General features: G+C 52.2%; 1 protein-coding gene across 5 annotated transcripts in view; it reads right to left on the bottom strand.

Annotated features, from left to right (window-relative positions):
- SNX19 (sorting nexin 19) overlaps positions 1–17,372 on the bottom strand; it is a 111,490-nt gene that overhangs the window by 8,209 nt on the left and 85,909 nt on the right. Inside the window, exon 12 of one of the 5 annotated variants that reach the window (XM_080567934.1) lies at positions 710–858. In XM_080567934.1, the coding sequence (XP_080424060.1) occupies positions 710–858 (149 nt within the window). Of the gene's footprint in view, positions 1–709; positions 859–17,372 lie in introns of those variants that run through there. The other 4 variants (XR_013942076.1, XM_080567937.1, XR_013942077.1 and 1 more) reach the window with 4 other exon arrangements.

Raw genomic sequence — 17,372 nt, 5'->3', positions numbered from 1 at the left:
AGAGACAAGGGGAGCACAAGAGTTGGGTCAGACGGGGCAGCCTCAGCCCTTGGCCCAGCCCCAGTGGTGCCGAAGTGATCACTTCACGCCAGGACCCCTGCACGGCGAAGGGGGCTTCCCTTCCCCTGCCCTCCAGATCTGGATATTCAGCACCGAGGGACGTGCTGCACGAGCGCTGTGCCAGGTGAGCCGGGCAGCGAGCAGCTCTCATGCGGCTTCGAGTCCACAGGCGTGTTAAAAGCCAGCCCAGGTTACGTTATCAAGTTTCCAGCTGAGCATCGCTGGGGGATGCGCTTGCTTTCTTCTCTCCTCCAGGAACATAAGGCCCAAAATATGGTTGGCCGTGGAGTTATGGCAAAGCAGACGCAGGGGGTATGCATGGTGGTACAAGCGGTGCTGCGTACGTGCTGGCACGTGTGCATGGTACGTGTTGGCATGTGTGCATGCACTTTGTGCACTTCTGCAGAGCTCCTGGTCTGCGCGTGGAGGTGTTGTTGGCTTTGCTGCCACGCTGCTCCCACCAGATATGAGCGTTGCACTTAGCAGAGCTCGCCCAGCTGGGGAGGCTGCAAGCACTGACATAGCTTGGCGCGTGCTGTCTTGTTCTTCAGCCCGAACAGACAGCACGGTGATTGCAGAACAAGATGCACTGAGCAATGCTAAAAACCAAGCAGGCAGCAGGTCCATGGCAGGAGCAAAAGCCACTCACCTGCCACGGCCTTCACCGGCAGCAAATCCCTCTCCTGGTCCTCGTACAAGCACCAGGATCCCTGCGAGGAGCGTGAAGGTCGGGTGTCTGAGATGAGCAGCCCACTTGTGGTTTGGGTGGTATCTCCTGAGCAGCAGAAGTTAATGAGCCTGTAGGAAAATGAAATGGCTTGTAATTCTTTACTTCGGGGCTGCCAGCTATATGTTACATTTAATAGGACAGTTATCGTATGTTAAATACGGGCATGATTAAAAGCATATTTATAGAGGATTAACAGCTCTGTAATGGCTACATGTCTGCTCCGAGGCCATTAAAACTCCCAGAATATGTTTCTAATCATCTATACAATAACTATCTTAATAAATCAGAATTAGAGGCATATCTGGGGGAGTGCGGATTCCAGACTGCACCTGGTGGCGATCTGCAGAGGGGAAGGGGCGGGATAAAAAATACAAAAAGCAGGCACGAGAAGTTTGAGGCAAGAATGACCGCTGTCTGAGGAAGCCTCGCGGTGTACGAGCACGGGTGGAGGCTCACCACTTCTGCACGTGCTCTAAGGACACCTCCCAAAAACACGGTGACAGCTTCCGGAGCTGTGTGGGAGCACGGTGGGGCGAGCCCCCCAGGACAGAGCCCCCCGGCAGCACCCTGGGCAGCTGCTGGGGCTGTTCCAGAAATGTTCCTGAGCCTCCATTTGGTGCATTTCTCACCCCATCCGCGGTGGGGCCCCGGGGCCGCGGGCACCCCGTGGCCAGCAAAACGCCGCCTCGCTGCGCAGGCACTCAGCAAAAACAAACGCCGAGGCAGAGTTTGAAGTGTTTATTTTCCAGCTCCAGGCCATTCATCCAGTGACACCGCTCGGTTCCAACGAGTCCCCCTCTGTTTATAGCAGATGATTAATGAGAGCCAGATTGTCCGTGCCCCTGACGGATGTAAGTACAAAGTTGGGCCTGATCCCCCCTTTCCCCTCCCGCCTCCATCTGCAGCCACCGTGCCATCCTGATTGGCCCGGGGAACAGATTTTCTTCCTGTTTCGTGCAATCAAACCCAAGATTTTATGACTTTCTTTCTTTTTTTTTGGCCTCTCCATCTGCCCTCTTTTTGCTGGAACCTTGGCCGACACGGGAACAGGGGCCGAGGTGCGCTGGGCTCGGGGACACGAAGGGGACAGATCAAACAAAAAACGAACAAGTGACCCCAAAAGATGGGGCAGAAGACGACAAGGGTCTGGTCCACCCAAAGCAGAATTAGGGGACAGTTGTGCATGGGGCAAGGAGCCCTGCCACGACGCATACAGCAGCGTGACGGCTGCTGGGCACTGTGACCATGACTTGGTGACCCAGGGGACACAGCCTTGTCCCCAGCCTCCTGACTCGTCCCCATCACTCGCGGACCTTTTTGTGCCACGCCATCCATCTGCTCTCTGGGTTTCCTGCAGCGCGCAGGAAAACACACCTGATTTTCCTACAGCGGGAAGATTTAGGAAAAGCTCAGCTTTTCCCCCTTCTAGAAGCTATTTTCAACACTCCTGACGATTAATTCTTTTTAATGAGCTTGCCATGGTGCAACGGAGAGGGACTAGCGAGCTAGGGCTGAAACCAGAGACACCAGGTCTAAACCCTGGGTGCGGGGCCTCATTAGCCCCACTAATCAAGTGCCACTGGGGGAATCATTCTGCACGGAGACAGGGAAGCTGTAAGAAAGTGCTGGACATAAATTAATGAGCCCAATTAATAACAATAATAGCAAAGACATCTTTGCAATGGCTAAATGGGGTTGGATTGAAACCATCTTGAATATGTCACCGCAACAATGCTTTTGCATTCCTCCGAAGTATGGCTCGGGGCAGGAGCAGTTGACACATTTCTCCAGCACTTGAAGCTCAAATTGAAAAACTGCCATTAACATTAAAAAGGAAAAAATAACTTTTTAAAACCCCATACGTTTCTATTTTTTTCCTCCTTTCTGATTCACCCTTCCGATATTTTGCTTGGACTCCAGTCCTGATGCTTTCGTCCTCCTTAGCACATTTTTGGGCTGCTTCCACCATTGTTCTTGGAAACGTTTTTTTTTAAAGGACATATATTTAGATATACAACCTGGTCTCCCATGTTAAAAACCCTACCTCAGGCTGGAAAGGGAAAAAGCAGGCTGTAAAAGTGAGCCAAGCCCTTGGCCAAAGCTGCTGCCCCGTGCGCTCATGGGGTGCACGTGCCATGGGGGCGTGCAAGCAGCTGGGTGTGCATCTGCGCATGCAAGCACGTGTGCAAGGGCCGTGCAGCAGCTGGGCCACGAGCACGTGCTGGTGGTGGCTGTGGGTGACCGGGACCTCGAGGTGTCAGCGGAAGAGCTGGCGTGGTGGGTGGGATGTTTGTCTGTGTGTGGCACCGGAGGACTCCGTCTCCAGCGCGGAGCCGTCTCCCAAAAGCCTTGCCAGCACAAACAGCAGCCTGCCTGCTGCGCCGGCCCCGTGGGGGCTTCAGCATGGCCCCGGGGGTCCCATCGCCCCTCAGTGGAGGTCAGGGGGATGCAAGCATTTCCCTAAATCTGGCAGTGAACCCAAATGTCCTCGCAGCAACGCCTGGGGCAGTGCCGAGGGGCTGCAGGGGCGGTGGGTTGGGACGGGATGGTTTTAATGACCCACGAGCACGCCGCCCGCACCCAAACACCCAGTTCTGCAAAGGCAGGTCGGAGTCCAAGCAGCGCTCGCAGGCTTTTCATAAACACACTTTAATAATCTTCATCAAGAATTTTAATACAGAGCGAGTTGCCTGCCAGGAAATGCATTTACACTGTCAGCTGCCGAGAGAAATAGCTCCGCGCCGCTGCTCAATACCAGAAACACCCTCTCCCCCTCCCTCCCTTTCCTTCCTTTTGCTTCCTTTCCTTCCCTTTGTAGGGCCGTGGTGCTGGTGAAGTCGGGGGGCCGAGCACGCTGGCGGGGAGCCCAGCGCAGCGCAGGCAGGTGGGGTGCGAGCGGTGCTGCTGGCGCCTCCACGGACCCTTCTGCACATTTTGGGATGGATGGGCTCACGCTCTGCCTCGGTTTTTGGTGGGTTTGGTGTTCCCAAGGCTGCAGCCAGCATCCCTCCCCCCCTCCTGCTAACCTGCAGAAGGTGCCCTTGTGGGCTCTGCTAAGGAAAAGCTGGGTATTTAGGTTATGGGAATAACGGGGGGACGCTAGCCACGGATACAGTTACAAAAGCTTTTCCTTCACAGCAAAGATTAATGGGATCAGAAAAAATTTCCTTGCTGCCTGTGGTATTAAACAATTTAAGGGATTAGTCGAGGGCTTTACCATCCTCAGGTTTTGGTTTCTGCCAGAGGCAAAATACCCGATTTGATGTACTCCGAGCCCACGGGGCTGCTTATGGTGGGAATCGCGTTTTATAGCCTTTTTCCCAACAGCTGAAACCGCTCCTGCTGTAACCCTCCCCGTGCTGCTCCAAGCCCCGTGCACCAGGCCAGCCCGCTCTCCCCGGTGCGGTAGCAGGGATGCCACTGCCCCGTGTCCCCACAGATGTCCCCAAAGCCACATGTCCCCAAAGCCACGGGCCACGGGCAGGGAAGGGCTCGCAGATTCGGGGCTCAGAGCAGGGACCGGGGCGAAACACCCCGGGGAGCCCAGGGTGACCTCGGCACCAGCAGCTCCCCTTCCGTGCACTTTTATTTCTCATGGGGAAGGATTTTGGAACACCGCTTCCCGGCGTGTCAGATGCTTGTAAGCCAGAATCCAACTGACACAAAAAAAGAACGAAAAAAACCCCTCCAGGCCAGTGAAATGAAGTAGTGAGATCAGACACACACGTACCAGACAGCCTCCCTGAACCCAGTTCAGCACGGGTCGGGGATGCCAGCTTTCCACCGCCACCGATCCCATCACCTCCACCGCCCTTGTGAAGTTCTTGCCTTATTTATTTGCTTGAGATCAGAAAGGCTGGTGGGAGCCGCCTGGCAGAAATACCAGCGCTTTGCCAAGCATTTTGATGTTTCCGCACAAGTTGCCTTTTACAGGCACCGGGGCCTTTGCTCCCGAAATGGTGCTGAGAGCTGAAGGCACCTTTTTATCGTGCGGGCAGCCCACTGGGGGCACGGAGCTGCATGGCGAGGGCACCACGGGCTGCCAGATACCCAGACCTTAAAATCAGCAAGAACTTGAAAACTCTTACCATCTCCAAGAACCTTTCATCGTGAGGATGAGAGGTTTTTGGAGATGGTAAGAATCTCTCTAAGAATCTCATCTCTTTAAGGCAAATTTTGCTTCCACCTCCCCCAGGGCTCGCTCCCTTCCCCTGCCCAAGGGATGCGGCTGCTCTCGGGCAGCATCTGTCCATCTGTGTGTGCTGATGAGAGCAAACTTGAGGCCATGGGACCAAGACAGTGAGACTGTGCTGGTGCTCATGGAGAGAAATGTCTCCAAAACTGGGCAGAAAAGAAATGAATGAAACCTTCAGCAGCAGCTCAGGATGCTGCGGGCAGCTGCATGCAACCAGGAGCAGGTTTGGCACGGGCACTGTGCTCACCCTAGCGAGGACTTGAGTCAGGGGCACCCCAAAACCAGAACTTGAGCCCTAAAACCAAGCCCTGGAGCAAAGCACGAGCCACAGTCATGCCCTGAGCAGCCACGGCGAACATCCAGGTGTCCCGGTGCCTTGCTCTCCGGGGGCTCAGCTTCCCAGCAGCCGGCAGAGTGGGATGTTGTACCTTGTTTGTGTTTCTATGGTGCTGCCCTGCCTGCTGGCTCCCCTCCTGCAGCCCCCGCCGTCCGAATCTCGGCGAGGTTAATTTCTAACATGAAAAACGGCCTCCCAAGAGCAACTGCGGTTGATTTAAAATAATAAAAATGGAAATCTCAGATTTGATGACTAATCCCGGGAGAGCGGCGTAAAGTAGTGCTAACCAATCGGCCGCGAAAGACCAGGGGAAAATTCCTGCTGGACTTCTCTCCTCAGTCCACTCCCTGGCTTCATTTTCCATCCCCAGATCCTTCCAGCCTCCAAACATATACAGTGTTGCCTCGGCAACTGGGAGACGAGATATATGTACATGAAAAAATGAGACAATCTCTTTCCTCGGCGATCGCCTGGAAGGTGGAAAATGTAAACCCCTTCTCGCTTTCGAGCACCGCCAGCTCGTGGCAGACACGCTCGCACCCCGAGCTGCTCCCGAAGGCTCCAGGTCCCGTGTGAGCACAGTGAGCTCACGATGTACAGATTCACCAAAACACGTCGCCGAAAGGGGTTTTGGTGACAAACCTGCTTATCCTCCGTCTTCCAGGAACCCCCCGCTCCTTTGTGAGCCCCACTTTAGAAACAAGCACGCTTTCATTCCAGCCTGGGGAAGGCACCCATCGGCGTCGCACCCGTGCGATACTTGGTCTTCGAACAGTTCCTGGGTCTCAGGGTGTGTGTGTGAATGAAGAATAAGAAAAAACCAAGCACGACGGGAATTCAAAGAAGAGCATCTCTGCCATATCCTTATCCTGTCCCATCCTTATACCACCTTTAAATCCTGCTCTGCGTCCCTGCTGATTTGCAGGGTCACCATTTACCTCCACAGGAGGTCGTGAGCTGCGAATCTGTCCAGACTTGCAGCCCATCACCCTCTTGACGTCCTCCAAGTGAGGCTGTCCCGCCAGCCCAGGAGCACGGGTACCTGAGCACGGAGTGCTATTTAACTTAATTCTATGATTCTATGTCCCCTGGGCTGCTGCAGCGATGGCCACGAGTCCCACCTCTCAGTCATCGTTCCCCCCTCGCTTTGTGCAGCACGAATCCCGACACTGGAAGTTTCCCCTACATTATCAGCAGCTTTTCTCTCCGGCCAGGCTCCCTAAGGACCTGCCCAACCTGTAAGCAATTAAACCTCTGGGTCTCGTGAACTCCCCGCGGTGTCTTGGCTGCAGAAGGACCTGACGAAAAGACCAATTCCCCCCACGACGCCTTGGCACCGGTCTTGATTTCCCTGCGAGCTGTGTTGTGAGCTGTGGCTCTCAGAGCCCCCCCTTGCTCAGACGTTTCCCATCTGGAGCCCAATCGGTCCCCTAAAGCAGCAGGAATCCCACGGCACGGCCCTGATTGATTAAAACACGAGCCACTTGTCGCAGATGGCAGGAGGGCTGCAAAAGAGGGAAAAGAGCCGGGCGAGGAGGGCCACTCGTGTGCCTCAGGGGTACGATGGAGCAGTGAGGACAAAACCTGCAGGACCCTGTTATGACTGAGTTGGGGTGGAGGCTGCTGGGGAGCAGCTCCTTCAGCTCGACCGCTAAGTCCTTTGCTTGGGACGCTGTGAAAAGCTTGAAGCAAAATTCTGGCTTCCTCAAAATCAGTGCCACGAGTCTTGGCAGAGCCAAGAAATCACCCCTTGCTTCCCATCCACCACCATCACTATTAACAATGCCTCTTCCGAGATTTTCCCCATCAAACGAAGGACGTGCCTGGCATTAAAAGCCACCCTGTCGTGCCAGGGCCATGACCTGACTTGCTCCTCAGTTGCTCCATCTCTCTGCCACCTGGTACAGAATAACCTCCCCTTGCATCGCGACCGCTGCTTGCAGAACCAGGAGGGCAGCACCACCGCCCGCTGTGAGCTGCCCAGGAAACGTCCCCCAGGGATGGCTTTGAAATGCAGAACTGGGATAGCGGGGGACGGTGCATCATTACTCATAAAGACAAGGCGAAATGTGCTTTGCCAAAGTGTGAAAAACATTTATATCCAAACGCATAAATCTCTCTCAAATTTGCAATTCCCTGTGTGCTCGGGAAGCCGAGCCCTATTTGTGGAAGTGGTTGCGAAGGTAAGCTGCCTTCTGCCCCTGAAGTGTGCCAGTTCTGGGGCACCGAGAAAATGAAGTGAGAAAAAGGGTGGGAATATGTGATCTGATCTGCCTTTTAAGCAATAACAGTCTCACTGAAAAACCTCACCAACTGCAACCCACCGGGCAGAGCAGGATTAAGATCGCTACTCCCAGAGAAGAAAAATGATGCCCTTTCACATGCTGGTAGCGTGTTATCGTTAAAGTCAGAGGGAGATAAAATAACTGCGTGCAAATATCATCACCTTTCATCTAGAAGGCCTTTTTTTTTTCGCTTTGTGCACATCACTTTTGCTGCAGCCGCAGCGCGGCCACCTTTGGGCTGGAATGCAGCAGTGGCAGCACGGGAGGGGACGGGACGTTTATACCACTACAGTGACGAGCCAGAGGGGCAAGGGGCATTGGTGACAGTCTCTCTGGGAGGGACTTTTGATGCTGTGCTGAATTGCCGGCTGTGAGGTAGCCCCCAGTGAGCAGAGGTGGTGAGACCATTAGAAACCAGCAGCTGGAGCAGGGATGCTGGACCACGTCTGTGCTGGATCCCCAGCCCCACTATTTTTTCGCTCCCCGTATTTCTGGGTTTCTACCACAGGACCTGTTCCACCTCCCCTTTAAAGATAAAAGCTTGGGGTCAAACCCATAAATCCCACCCCAAGGTGAGGGTTTTGCTTCCCTGGGAGGGGACGAAGGCCAGACCCCAGGCTGAACTGGGCGCTGTGCTGAAGCAGTAGCTGCTTTCTCACTGGGAACACTGGTGGAGGGCAGAGGTACCGAGCTTCAGACCTATCGATCCGGGGCTGGGGACACCTGAGTTGGAGTGCAGGTGGAATGTCAGGTAGGTGGGAGGTGTTTCCTCAAAGCGGAATTTGGGCAGGAGCCCAAGACTAACACCCCCCCGCCTCCCCTCTTGCAAATAGCGCCGAGGGCTCTTTAACGACCACGAGTGGTCTAGGCCTGGGTTAATGTCTTATCCATAAGTTATTCAGTGTTTCCTTTTAAAGACAAAATAGTTGGAATACCTCTCTTTTTCTCTTCAAATTGCAGTCGTGGCGGCTGAAAACGCAGCCTCTGCACTATTTCCATATGTGGCACCGACGCGGAGAAGCCTCTGCTGAATGGGAGTCCCACCTCTTGAATTTTTATGGGAAACTCCAGCGTTATCAAGTTTATAGCGGCGCTAATACCCCCCGAGATAAGAGCAGCCTCCTTGCTAGCATCAGGCTGGGAAACGAGCCTCCCCGGGGGCTGCCGGTCACGTCCCGGGGCATCCCAAGCAGGGTTTGGGGCAGCCGCATCCCCTGATGCCCATCCTGGTCCTCAACACCTTTGCAAACCAGAAAAGACCAACTGCGGGTCGGATCTGTATGATGCCTCCAAACTGCTCTGGAAATTACATCTTTTCCCCAAGGCAAAGCCTGATGAATATTTTTTCTCCCCTTCATGTTTTTCGGACCTTTTGTTGAAAAAGTGAACGCAGGAAAGCTGAAAGCATTTGTTTTCTGGCACGGTAACTTCTCTTGGGGGGCTGATTGCCATGTAAAGGATCTCATTGCCGGGGAGTTAGAGCTTTACCTACAGAAAAATCAAACGGGCTGACCCAGCCCTGCACTGTCCCTCCTGGTGCAGAGCAGACGGGGTTTGGCCATGATGACTACGAAGGGAATCCTTCGCTAAGATCGGAGGATGCTGCCTACAGCTGTGGTTCTTTTTGGCTCCCTAAGGGTAACATTTTCCCAAGAGCCAAAGAGCCTTTAATCCTACTGGGATTTAGGGCTTAGTTTCTTGAGCAATTTGGAAATGTGTTCTGGGAACGGCTCTCCCGTGTCACTGCAAGGGTTTGTGCATGAACCAGCTTGGGCTTAGGAACAACACCGACCATCTCCCCCTCTCTTATATGAATTATTTCACGTGGATGCTCACGGGATTAGGTCTTTACTCAGATGGTCCCAGTGCTATGGGGTCCCCTCTTTGATATGAGCTGCTAATTGCTACTGTAACCTTACAAGCACTGCTAACAAAGGGCTGGAAAGGGAGCTGCCGGGAGGAGCTTTCCATCCATCCATCCAGAGCACAGACATCGTCGGCATTTTTGGAATAGCTCAGGCAATTGGGACTCCAGAGGTATAGGAAGGGAAACAGATGACTTAGTCTGATGTCCTGCACTGCTCTCAATACTATAAACCTTATATATATCTGTAGATGTGCATACATAAATAAATAAAACAGAAAGGAGATGGTGTACTGCTGGAGAAAGTGCTCAGTAAGCCTGCTTCCCCTTTCAGCACTTGCTAAAAACCATCAGGTGCGAGGTTAGGCCAGTTATAGCAAACAAGGCTACAGAAATTCCCGACAGTGACCCCTTTTTCCTCCTGTCTTTGCAGCCTCGTTGATGCAACGAGGGAAAAAGAAACAAGCAGATCAAAAACCAAAAGCTTCTCCTCCAGGATCTGCAGAGAGCACCTCTGCCCAGGCACAGCTGAACGTACTGGGGGCATGAGGCAGAACTGCTTCGGCACCAGCTCCCAGCCGTGGAGCTCGGCGTGGCTGGAGCAGGACGGACGGGGCAGAGCTGGAGGCATCGCAGAGGACAAACCCCGCTGAGTTATCGGGGCTGCTCGAACGCGGACGGTTTCTGCAGTCGTGCTGCAAGGCGGCTTGCAGGCTGCGGGGTGCTGCGAGGATGCAGGTAAGGGACAGCTCCTGGCCCCAGGAGCAGAAAGGAAGCCCTGAGCCTTCCTCGGCTCCAGAAGGGGAGCTGAAATGCGAGGGAGGTGCTTGCAGCACTCCCTGGAGGAACCCACTGCACATCGCATCTCTTCGGCGGCTCTCCTCTAAAGACCCTCCGACCCCACCGAGCAGCAGCGTGTGCGCTCATTTGCCTTAAAAACACACGCAAGGGCTCTGCCTTGCTGTTGCAATGCCCTGAGGAGAGTTTCAAGACCTGTTGCAGGTCCTCACCTGTATGGTGCTGCCCAAAGGAGGCTGCTTTGGGATATTCTGCCCGGGTTTGGCATGCTCTCGCCCCAGTGCTTGCCCATAACCGTTCACTTACTGCTCTCCTCTTGCAATCGTGCTTTTAAAACGTGGCTCAAAAGTAAATAGAGGGAAAGAGGGTGCAAGAGGCAGGGGGAAAACCCCAACCCCCAGCTCTAAATGCTGGCCTTTGTATGTTTTGTTGCACCCAGCAGTTGGCTATAAACCCTGCCAGTTACAGCTTCAGGTGCACTCGGAGCGACTCAGGAATAAAGCCACACAGTGTGCCTCAAGCCTCTGCCCGGGTTATTTGCAAGTCACAGCATCCCCCCCGGCAGATGAGGGGGGATCCCACTTGGGTTAGGGGCTGGGAGTGAAAAAACTGCTCGAGAGCATGGCGTTTTCATGAATTTTCACAAAACATGAACAAACGTCCCTGCTGCTATTTGCTTCCAGCCCTCCTGTGTGGGGGACAGCGGCTTTCATGTAGGGCAGTGCCCGGCCTCAAAGGAATAACATCCAAGGCACGGCCAGGTTATTCGCCCCCCCGAAGCCTGTCATCCAGCGAGCCAGCAGCCCAGGGACAGGGGTGTAGGCAAACAGCCACGAGGCTCAGCTCTTGTAAGCATCCGCGCCAGAAACGCACACAAGGAGGCATTTTCCCTGCCCCATTTTCATGTTTCTTGACAGCAGTGGCAGCAGCTGCACTGAAAATAGAGAAGAAAGGCCTGGCCTAGAGCTCTTTGATATGTTTGTAAGTTCTCCCAAATACCCATTTGCATTTGGATTGATGATCTGGGCCACTTCGTCGTCTGTCAAGAAATATATTTTGGTTTTGTGAAAAATGTCAGGGAAAAGAAATGTTTCCTTTGATATTTCTCTTTAAAAGGTTGCAGGCTTCCTTTGAAAAGAATATGCAAGAGAAGAAACATCCACTTTGGGCTTTTCTAACAGAAAGCCTATTTGAAAATATGTTGTTTGTTTTTTTTTTCCCTCGGACCCCTCTCATCTCATCTTCCCCGCTCCCTTCCCCCTTTCAGTCTCTGCTCCTATGGAGAACACGTCCAAGTCCCAGCTTTGCCATCACACTTTCTTCAGGGGCTTCAAATGCAAAGAGGACGCTCTGGAGAGGCATGGTACCTGCTCTGGTTCACAGTCAGTTCCGATTTCAGCTCACGTTGCTTTACTTCCAGCCCAGGGACTTGGCTGTCCCCTGCCCCAACGCCTGGCAGACCCAGAGCCACCCGAGGTGTCAAATCACGGGGTGATTTCCGAGGTTTCTGGGGCCACCTTGGCACAACCACTACATCCGCAAGGGACCTGTCAGCACCCAGATGTGCGTGGAAGTGAAACACCAGGCACAGGACAGGGGAGCCCCTTCCCAAAGGTCTCTCCAGTTTGTTTTTCCACCCCGCAGCACGGAGCTGAGTCCCCTCGCTCTTTGCACTGGGGCTACTCGCTGCCTCCTTCCCCATCACCCTTCTCCTACCCCAAAGTCACAGCCCTACCCTGTTTTATCGAGAAATTCCCATGTGCACGGGCATTCAGGTCCCGCCGCTGGCTGCTGCAAGGAGGTGTAGTGGGATTTTCCCAGGAAGGGGGGGCTCAGATGCAGTCAGGAACTTTGTGACCCGCTGGCGTTCCTGCTCTCCTTGGTGCTTATGGTTGCATTGTTATCAATAATTATTGCTGCTGCTACCTACAACCGCTTTTACAAACCTTACCGTGCCTCAGCAGAGCCTTGTTGCTTGGACCAAAGCAGGATCCATCCCAATTTCCCCATTTCCCATCCAATTCACAGAGGGCAGTGGGCTCGGCGGCCGGGTCACCTCCCCGTGCCTGCGCTTCCCCCCTGGGAACCGAGGAGCCCGTCCCTGCGAAGGGCTCGGGGCTGCCCCGTGAATGGCACCATTGAGACGCCTGTTCCCAAACACGTCTGTGGCTCCAAGTCACTACACAAATGATTTTCTTTGGATGCCTCAAGCCACCAGTTAAAGCTTCCCGTGTTTTCATCCTCCAGCCACGGCAGCTGAATGCTCTTCTCCTGCCAGGCTCACCAGAAAAACAGGAAAGGCTGGGAAAATCACCCAAAAATGCTCCTCGCGGGCACCACTGAGCAGCCACCCTCCCTGCACACGCAGGGTTCCCTGCAGGGACTTAAAACGAGGGAAATAAGGGGGAAATAGGCTGGCTTGTCACCTCAGGTGCACCCGCCTAGACATTTTTCTTGCCTAAAACACTGTCAGAGGTCTGCAAATAGCAAAAACGCACCATGAGGGCCTGCTGGTTTCATGAACTGCTCATTCCAAAATGAAATTGGATGATTCTGGGGTGTAAAAATAGCTCTTTTGGGCAGTCCCAGATGAGCCAGGGCAGGTTTGGTTTCTCCCATGCCTATGATTTTCTGATTCAAAGTAGATCGCCACTTCTAAATTTTCATCTTTTAAATTTAGTTAAAAGAATGAGAATGGAAAAAAAAAATCCCTGTGGACTGAAGCAAGCCTTGGTTCAGTAAGAAACCCTTCAGATTTTTTACTAGCTGAGAAAAATCAACAAATTTATGTGGGCTGAACCACAAGCACTTTCTTAATTATTAAGCTTTTAGGAACTGCCAATAAACCACAGAAACCATTATTCAGCTCAGGCCGGGCTGCGCATACCTGACCTGGGAAACCTCGCAGGGCGCGGGGTTTAAGACTTCCTGAGGATTATGTCAGCCCGGGGCTTTAGGATGGGTCCTCAAGGCACTTGGCAAAGGCTTCAGCCTCAGCCTGCAAGGATGTAGATGCCACAAGGGGTTTGGTCCTGGGGGGGCTGTCGCCTGGAGGGAGCCCTGTGCCAAAATCCCGTCCTGCAGTGAGGCAGGGGGGTAACGGGGCTGCTCCCCGCTCCCCAGGTTCCCCTCTGCTCCCAAAACACTCGCGAAGCATCTGGTGCTCCAAGGCAGTACCTGTAACCCAGAGGGATGGATTATTTTATATATATATATCTTTTAAACCGCTGTCTGCCCTCAAAGTGGGTTTGCCTGACCAGAAAATAAGCTAAATCACAAAGGGGTGAGTGAGCTGGCTTCCTTCAGGGAAGTAAGAGAGCAAAGGCAGAGCTCGTGTCTGTAATTTGAGGGCAGCATTTCGCCGAACATAACAGGTTTGTGGCCTTGGTGGTGAGAATAGAGGGAGGAAGAGAAGCAAAGCAGGAGAAACTTTCAGTGTGGGTCACAAATAACTGACACTTTGGAGAGTTTTCAGAAAAAAAAATATCTAAACAGGACTGCTTTGGGTCATAGCAATATTTTCTCCAATTTAAAACGGTATTGTGTTTCACTTTGTTTCATTCTTTTAACGTGATAGTTTATTCTTTTGGTTTACTAGAACATTTTATTCTTTTAGTTGATGTCAATTTTCGAAAATCCCCAATACAGAAAGAAGGGTCAAAAAGGTTTATTTTGAAAAATGTCAAAGCAAAACATTTCTACATCAAAAAAAAAGAAAAAAAAAAAGAAAAAAAAGGCCCTTTTCTGGCCAAAACATGCTTGCCAAATTAGACTGGTATTTGTGAGTCATTTCTCCAGCACATTTTTTAGTGAATTTACTATTTGTCAAAAAGAAAAAAAAAAAAAAAAGGTTAACCTTACTCTAACGAAAACACACATGCATTGGGTTTGCATAAACATAGTTGGGGAAGAAAAGGTATTGGAAAGAGGGGCCTCCTCTTCCACTCGCTTTGCATTTGTTTCGGCATCTGTCCCTGCACGAACTGGGAGAAGAGCAGTGCCCGCAGATACAAGCCGACACAGGCATCCCCCATCTTCAGGGGAAGACATCGGGAACCACGAGCCGGCCCCGCGGAGCAGAGTGGGTAACATATTTCGGCAGATACGCTTTTAAGTTTATTTAAACTTCAAAGCTGGGCATGGTGAATGTGATTGTTGAGGAAGAAAAACACTGCTGGTGCTGGAATCTCTTTCGCAGGCGAGACAGTCCAGCCATTAGCAGGATCTTAACGCACATTTTTCTTCCGCTCCTGCACGTTGCCCCAAAAGCCCTTCTACTTCAAGAGTTTCTCCTCCCTCAGATTTTTCAAGGCGCTGACTTCAATAAAGCTTTTCCGACTGCCTGCATGAGAAGAACTGGAGAGTGCTCACATCCTCACGTGGGAGCTGTCAAGTGCTAGACCTTCGTCCCTGCCACTGGAGAGAAAGTGGGTTTTTGAAGTCTCTACTTCTGACAAAGGAAAAAAAAATGGTGGAAAACAACACGGCTGTACCTGGCAGCATGAAAAGCAAAGCATCTCCCAAAAAAGCAAAGCATCGCTTGGTGCCAGCTCTTGGCAGCCTTCGATTTCCATTTCCCAGAGCTGTGATTAGCCCCCGATGGGGTTCCACCAGTCCAGGTTCCCTAAGCTCTGCTTTGCTCCATGTTGCTTCTATGGAGCTTCCTCCCTCCAGGAGGAACTATTCCCACAGAAATCTCCGCCTGGAGAAACGTCCATTAAATCATTTTTCCAATGGAAGATCATGCTTTCAATTAAACGAGAAAAGCTCACAGAAAGCATCCGATTTCCTCGAAAGTGTTTAACTTGTTTTATTGGAAAATAAAAAGACCAGAACTTGAACATTGAGAAATTCCATTTTGAGCAGAGAACGATCAAGTTTTGGTCACTAATACCTTATTTCTTTTCCAGCACAAGTCAACATTTTCCTTTTTTTTTTTTCTTTTTTTTTTTTTTTTCTGACACACCACAAATTAACATTTTCCCTGGGCAGGCAGCACGTGGACCTCGAGTTTGCATTCAGGCATCTACGTCAGCCTGGAGACACGCAGAGCTACGGGTTTCAGCTGCCTGGACGAGGATCTGAAAAAGCAGCCCTCGAGCAGGGCCGCATTTACAGGACCACCAGAGCACATTACAAGGATGGAGCTTTGCACCACCGAGATGCGATCCACCTCGTAAGGACATTTTAGATGCTGTGTGCTTTGCTGGCAGCAGTCGGAGGGACCACCACGAGTGCGGAGGCTGACACCCACGTCTGCCCCAAGGGCAGGCAGCTCTTTAAAGCTTTCTTTGAAGCTTTCTCCCGGGTTTGCTCCACTTCTTCTGCCTGCAGGTTGGACAGAAAGCAGCACAAGCTCTTGCAAAGGAGGAGAGATGAGATATTTGGACGTACAGAGATGCTGGGGACACGAACAGACCGCGTGCTGCTCTCCATCTCCCTCGCTGTCGCATCAGCTGGCCCACCACACACATGGTCTTTCTCTAAATCCTTCCTTGCACTCTGTAGTTACAGGACAGGCGTAATCTTCACTAAGATTAATTAAAACCCCCGCATTTGCAGGGTTGATGCCATAAAAAGCTTTAGACTCAGCTGTTCTGAAAATAAATCTCCATCTCTCCCACCCCCTCAGCTCACCCAGCACTTTGCTCTCCCCTGAATAATTCATGTCCTTTCCCAGGTCGTTGTTTTTCTTCTTCCCGGGAAGGCAGCCTATGACTACACCTGCTTGTTCCTGATTGTTAATGAATAATCCTGAATTATCCATGAAATGCTGAACGGCACCATGATCTCACCAGGCATTAACCACGCATGAGACAAGCGCAGCAACAGGGCAAAACTCAGCAGCCCGACCTGGGGAGCGCTCCACGCCAGGACGGGCTTTCTGAATAGCCAGCAGGGCAGGACACAAATCTCCCTGGCGAGAAGGACGTCGGCACCGGGAGAGACGAAAGAGGCTGGGATCGGAGCAGGGCTGCACACGTAGCACCTGGGGATCTCACTCCCAGCCCGACATCTTTCATCCGATGTGGTTAAATCCCATCTTTCTCTCCGTCCTTCTTCCTTCTCCCTGTACTGTCTTCTCCATCACTGGGCTGTCTGCCCCACTAAAGGTATCAAGGACGTTTTTTTACTTAATTCCATCAACAGAAAATTCTCCTCGCTGATTTGGGTATTGAGAAAAAAATAAACACAACCACTTTTCCTTTCCCTTTCCCTGGCTCAGCACTAAGCAGACCTTCCCTCCCCTGTTCCCAGTCTCCATTTCCCACATTTTTGCTGCAGGCTACACCTGCTTTGCCCCAAGTCCTTTGGTCCCCTGGGGGCCTGCAGCTCATTTTTAAACCTGGCAGTGCAAATATCACAGCAAAGGGACAGCACTGGGGAAACCGAGGCACCAGGGGAGCCGGAGACCTGCCCAAACCAGAGGCAAACCCTGCGGCAGGGTCGGGCGCTTCAGCCACAATAATCCGAGACTTAATTTAATCACAAAACCATCTCTTCCCTCCGCCCCAGGAGCCTGGTGTGCTTCATTCCCCTTCTGAACAAAGCAAGGGCAAGCTGTAAAATAAGGATGGTTTACAGTTATCTAATCATCAGCTTTTCAGTCCCTAGACGCGCTGGAGCCAAAGGTTTGAGTCCCACCAGGGTTCAGGGTTGTTTTGCTTTGCGAGGTTCCCCTCTGGTGAGAGCTTTATGCACCAGCTCTGCTCTGGGGAGATGTTTTCTAGGAGGGAACAGGCAGGTAAAGTGATTGCAGCCCGGCCCCTGGCTTTTTGCACTGTTTTGGAGCTGAGAAGTCTCCAGGGTTCATCCTCTGCCCAAGTGTTGTCCTTGCACTGCAGGTCCGGGTTCTGCAGAGCACTTGGGCATGTTCACGTGTGCTTTGGGAGAGAGGGGCCTCAGCAGGGAGGCCTATTTATATATTTATTTCATATTTAAATAGGCCCCGATCCCGATATCCCATGCCCTGAGAGCTGACCCACCGGCTTGCACAACACTTCTCCTTCAGGAGGAAACGCGGTGATTAATGCTAAGCAAAACACTTCTGCAAGCTGTCGTGAGAAAATGAATGTGCGAAGCAGAAAGTTTAAAAGCTTTAA

This window comes from Anser brachyrhynchus (assembly GCF_964034855.1).
Source record: "Anser brachyrhynchus genome assembly, chromosome: 25".
Taxonomy (NCBI): Eukaryota; Metazoa; Chordata; class Aves; order Anseriformes; family Anatidae; genus Anser; species Anser brachyrhynchus.
The sequence above is the reverse complement of the archived record's forward strand: the minus strand, read 5'-3'. Positions and strand labels throughout refer to the sequence as shown.